The 4,948-nt window shown below is 66.5% G+C and overlaps 2 protein-coding genes across 2 annotated transcripts in view; one reads left to right on the top strand and one right to left on the bottom strand.

Moving 5' to 3' along the window:
• IDH3G (isocitrate dehydrogenase (NAD(+)) 3 non-catalytic subunit gamma) overlaps positions 1-618 on the top strand; it is an 11,004-nt gene extending 10,386 nt beyond the window's left edge. Inside the window, exons 11-12 of the mRNA XM_039219274.1 lie at positions 31-128; positions 419-618. Of these exons, the coding sequence (XP_039075205.1) occupies positions 31-128; positions 419-520 (200 nt within the window). The 3' untranslated portion in view covers positions 521-618. The remainder of the gene's footprint in view (positions 1-30; positions 129-418) is intronic.
• Positions 619-687: 69 nt separating this feature from the next.
• The window catches only part of SRPK3 (SRSF protein kinase 3), a 5,429-nt gene continuing 1,168 nt past the window's right edge, over positions 688-4,948 (bottom strand). Inside the window, exons 2-14 of the mRNA XM_039219273.1 lie at positions 4,777-4,885; positions 4,556-4,643; positions 4,268-4,355; positions 3,621-3,727; positions 3,378-3,543; positions 3,251-3,276; positions 2,655-2,784; positions 2,312-2,554; positions 2,080-2,180; positions 1,601-1,708; positions 1,454-1,523; positions 1,270-1,362; positions 688-1,132 (exon numbers count right to left, since the gene is read on the bottom strand). Of these exons, the coding sequence (XP_039075204.1) occupies positions 948-1,132; positions 1,270-1,362; positions 1,454-1,523; positions 1,601-1,708; positions 2,080-2,180; positions 2,312-2,554; positions 2,655-2,784; positions 3,251-3,276; positions 3,378-3,543; positions 3,621-3,727; positions 4,268-4,355; positions 4,556-4,643; positions 4,777-4,885 (1,514 nt within the window). The 3' untranslated portion in view covers positions 688-947. The remainder of the gene's footprint in view (positions 1,133-1,269; positions 1,363-1,453; positions 1,524-1,600; positions 1,709-2,079; positions 2,181-2,311; positions 2,555-2,654; positions 2,785-3,250; positions 3,277-3,377; positions 3,544-3,620; positions 3,728-4,267; positions 4,356-4,555; positions 4,644-4,776; positions 4,886-4,948) is intronic.

The raw sequence follows: 4,948 nt of genomic DNA, 5'->3' as shown, positions 1-4,948 counted from the left end.
CCCCCCCCCCCCCCCCCCCCCCGCCCCAAGCCCCGAGCACTGAAAGCTGCCCTCCCTCCCTCCTTAGGCTCCACTCCTATGCCGCCTCCATCCGTAAGGCTGTGTTGGCGTCCATGGACAACGAAAACGTGAGGCTCTTCTTCTCCCCTCCCCTGCCTTACCCCAGCCCCTTCCCCCGGTGGGGGTTGAGCTGGCATGCCACCTGAGGGGCCAGAGGTGATGACCTGGCACTTCCTGCTGTCCCCCAGGGGAGGGCATTACCAGCTACGGTAGGACTCTCTTGGACTTAGCTGGTACCACCGCCCTCCCGCTGGCGGGTCTGACCCCTGCAAGCCATGAGAGATGGTGGGCGGCACAGGGTAGGGGTCAGGTGGCGGCGGAGCCCAGACGTGTGCTCAGGTTCGCCCGTGTCCCGCAGATGCACACCCCAGACATCGGGGGCCAAGGCACTACATCGGAAGCCATCCAGGACATCATCCGCCACATCCGCATCATCAATGGCCGGGCTGTGGAGGCCTAGGTTGTCCCTGGGCCTCCCTTAGCTCGCTCCCCCTTCCCGCTCCCAGCCCCTCAGCCAGCTTGGTGGGCAGACCCAGAGTAAATCAGCTTCTGGCCCGATCTTGGCTGCCGTGCTTCTGTCCCTTCAGGACACTGGCGTTTCAGTTCACACTTTATTAAGAAAAGAAAAATGCGCACACTTCCCATCCGAGGCCCTCAGTGAGGGCTGGGGACAGAACAAATGCTGAATGGCGGGCCTGGCTCCAGCCTCTCTGCCCCACCGAGAGAGCTCGCGCACAGCAGGGTGGGGGAAGGCAGCTCACCCTGAAGGGTGGCTCACGGGGACAGGAGCCGTCCAGCTTTCCCTGAAGGCACTGGGGGCGGGCGGGGGGCGGGGGGGGAGGGCGGGGGACAGGCACGCCTCAAGCTGCACAAAGTGCCCGTGGGGCCTAAGGGTTGAGCCAGGGGTGCCGGAGGCAGTCGGCCGCGCTGGCCCGCTTCTCGGGGATATACTCCATCATGGGCAGCAGGAAGGCGCTGAACTGCGTGGCCTGCTCCAGGGGCCACTCGTACTTCTCCATGAGCACCTCGTACAGGCCCCAGTGCTTGAGGTTGTGGATGTGCCGCAGCTCTCCTGGGGGCAGGCCGGCAGGCTTGAGGTTAGGCGCTGCCGGCAAGGGGGCCTCTGGACCCAGCGCTCCCCCTGTTTTGGAGCCTGTGCTCCCTGCGCCACACACTACGCCCAGGTGGCCCGAGCCTGCCCGGCCCTACCTCTCCGGTTGAAGAACTCCCGGGAATAGCGGCCCGAGAGGGCAAAGGCTGGGGGGATGTCTCCCAAAAGCTCCACGATGTGGGCGATGTGGTCTGTGGACAGAGAGGAGGCCGGGTGGTGGCTGGGCGGCGGCCGGGCGGCCGGGAGGCCCCCAGCCCGAGCCCAGGGCCAGCCTCCCCCTACCCTCGTCACGACTGTAGTCTTCTCCGGAGTGAGGTTCGAATAGGTAGTCTCCGGTGGCCAGCTCGAAGGCCTAAAACGGGGGGCAAGTGAGGCCGCCAGCTGCGGGGGCTGTGGGGGGCGGCTGGGCCACGGCAGCGGGAGGCATACCATGCATGCTGTGCTCCAGATGTCGGCGGGGGGCCCATACTCGGCCCCGATGAGTACTTCCACGGCCCGGTACTGGCGTGTCTGGATGTCCTCGGTAAAGTGCTTGTGCTGGGGGCAAGGGGAGCCCTGGGGAGGAGCCGGGGCCACGGCTGGCCCGCCCCCAGTGGCCCCCACCATCTCCCACCTCTGGGTCGAACAACCAAGGAGCTCAGTGGGGCTCCCTCTGAGCCTCAGGATCCCCAGAGGTCCTGAGAGGGACTGGCCGCTTCCCAGTGGTCCCCCGCCCCTTGCAATGGGTCCAGTTTTGGTGACTGGATGGGACGGACGCTGGTCTGGGCTCAGTCGTGGCTCTGTGTCTCGAGGCAGACCCCAGGGTCTGGTCGAGTGGCAGTTCGGGCCCCGTGGGGCTCGCAGGAGCCCTGCCTGTGCCCCTGCCCTCGCAGCCGGGTGCCCAGCTCTGCTCTCTGGGCTGCTCATACCACCCAGCAGGCGTTGCCCAGGTCTGCGATCTTGATCTTGATCTTGTCTGCATTTTGGGGCTCTAGGGGGTTCACCAGGAGGTTCGAGGCACCAAACGGTGCTGGAGAAGGAAGAGAAGGGAGAGGCTGCGCCGGCGGGGCCCCTTGGGCCCCACCTGCCCAGCCCCGCTCGCCGGCCTGCCGCCTGTCCAAGCCACCCAGCAAGCCCACCCGCAGGCCGGGCCCCACTTACTGCTGGGTGACAGGAGGCCCCCCGTCTCCCGCTGGTTGGAGGAGCCTGAGAGGATGGAGCACGAGGCGGGAGAGAAAAGGGAGCCCGAGAAGCCGGAGGTCTGGGAGCCCGGGCTGAGGCTGCGCTCGCCCCCGGCGGCTGGGGAGGAGGAGGCGGAGGAGGGGCCGGCTCCGGCCCCGCCCCCGGGGTGGCACCCGGACGAGGACGTGGAGCCGCTGCCCCCCTCGAGCCTCGAGCCAGCATCTGGGGAGACGGGCAGGGGCGGGCTGTGAGCGGACACCCCGGAGGCCTGCGCCTGCCGGGTGCGCGCCGCGGCCCCTCACCCTCGGTCTGGGCCCCTCACCCTCGGTCTGGGCCACCGCCTCCATGGCCTCCAGCCTCTGCAGGTCTCGCAGCCGCTCCTCCAGCAGCCGCTTCTGCAGCTTCCGCTTGCGCCGCATCTTCTTCCTCTTGTTTTTCGACAGCTTACCGGTCTGCCAGCAGAGCCGGGGTCACCCCAGGGCTCCTGTCGCCCAGCCCCTGATCGCCCACGCCTCTGCCCGTGGCCTGCATGCCTCGTGGAAGACGAGGCCTCTGGGCCCTAGAGCCACCGTGGACATAAGCGCGTGCCACCTCGCTCCGGCCCACTGCTTGGCACCAGCCCTTCCCTGCGCGAAGCTCGAGTTTTGGGGGAGAGGGGAGCTGATGGGCCTTCGCCTAGGCGAGAGCCCGCCTCCCCTGGGGGACAGCTTGGGCCCCTCCTGGCCCTGGACGCAGTGTCCTTCCACTGAGGCAGTAGCAAACCAAGCGACCACCAAGGGCATGATGTGACCCACCTTGTGTACCACCCTCATCCCTGGGGAGGGCAGGGATGTGGGGAGGGTGTGGGACCAAAGAGGCCAAGGAGGGAGGGAGCTCTGGGGAGATGAGGCCCGGGAAAAGGGGGCCACCCCAACTTACCGAGACCTCCTGTGGGGCGGTGCTGACTAGGGGGGCAGGGCATTGGGGGAGAGAGAGGAAGAAAGACTCAGGCAGGGGCTGAGGCCCACAGGCCCCACCCTGGGCCCTTGCACGCTGGTGGTGGTACCTGTGGAACGGGATGGGGGCGGTGCCCCTGACTGCTGCCACTCTGTGGCCTCCGTGGCCAGGCGCCTGATGTAGGCATCACCCACACACAGCAGGATGTTCTCGGGCTTGATGTCTGTGTGGATGATCTTGCACTTGGTGTGGAGGTAGTCCAGGCCATGCAGCACCTGGGGAGAGGCACTCCAGAACTTTACCAGCCCTGCCCCGGCCACCCCGCCACGCTCTTAGAGCACGTGATGCTCACCTGCCTCACGATGCTCTTGACGCAGGGCACGGGCAGGCCCTGGTAGTTGGACTTGATGATCCACTTGAGGAGCTGGTGGCCCAGGACTTCCAGCACCATGCACACATCTGGGGCTGGGAGTGAAGGGTGGCCAGTAGGCCCACAGCGGGAGGCACTGGCCCTGCCCGCCCGCAGCCGGGGCTGGGGAGCAACAGGGTCTGGCAGTGCAGAGTCCCCACCTTCCCGGTGTGATTAGAGTGTTCCTGTCACTCTCAGGTGTGCCACTGGGGAGGTACCTTCTGCGCTCACCCCAGGGAGAGGGCACTTGAGGAGCAGACACAGAGGCCTCTCAGGCCAGCCCCAGTCCCAGGCCCAAGTGCGCCCAAGACCTCGGGAGAAGCTCCCAAGTGGAAGGCACTGCCACACAGGTGGCCCCTGCCGTTTGGGGGTAACTTGGCAATGCCCGTGAATAACTGCTGTCAGCCTGGTCATCCACTCACCCCCACATAAAGACAACCCTCAAAAGCGGTGGGGCTGTTTTGTAGACTAGCATCACTCGAAGGGATAAGCCCCCATTGTGCAGATCGGTAAACCGAGGCCCTGGTAGCTGGGATGGTGGGGGCGGCACTGCTGCCGCCACACTGCTCTGCTCATCCTACAAAGGATACGGACTCCGTTGACCCCTGAGATCCTGAAGTCATCAATGAGCTGGACAATGGTCTCTCTTTTGGGGTCACTGGGGTCACTGTCTCGGACCTGGAGCAAAGGGACCACGAACGGCTCCAACCTGTCCCTCGCCAGCTGGTCCCTTCTGCGCCCCCCGCGCACCACCGGCCTCCTCCTCGTATCGCCCTGGCCTGCTCCTGCAGGCGCTCCCAGGCAGAGCCAGCTGGAGCCTGCCCCTCTGGGAACTCCGCCCTGCCTGGGAGCTGGGAGTGCGGAGGGTGGCGCCTCACACATTTCAGGAGCTTGATCTCATCCACGGCGGTCTCCGTGTAATGCCCCGCGCTCTTCACCACTTTCAGGGCCACGAAGCGCTTGCGCCTGCAACACCAAGCCCTGCGTCGGCTGCCGGCCCGGCTAGTCCCGTGGGGGCAGTCTGGTGGCCCCAACCAAGCCCAGGGGTAGGCTCCCAGCTGCCACTGGGCCCTGGGGGGTGAGCGGAGGGGGCACTTACTGGATATCCCAGCAGAGCCAGACGGTGGAGAAGTGGCCCCAGCCCAGCTTGCGCACCACATGGTACCGCCCATTGAACAGGTCGCCAATCTTCACGGGGTAGTAGCCGCCTGGGGAAGGAGCCCATAGAGCACGGTGGGCAGTGCCGCCTTCCTTGCGGGGGGGGGGGGGGG

Source organism: Hyaena hyaena, unplaced genomic scaffold, assembly GCF_003009895.1.
Source record: "Hyaena hyaena isolate Hyena2069 unplaced genomic scaffold, ASM300989v1 scaffold_808, whole genome shotgun sequence".
Classification (NCBI taxonomy): domain Eukaryota; kingdom Metazoa; phylum Chordata; class Mammalia; order Carnivora; family Hyaenidae; genus Hyaena; species Hyaena hyaena.
Note: the sequence above shows the minus strand (reverse complement) of the source record. Positions and strands in the feature narration are given on the sequence as shown.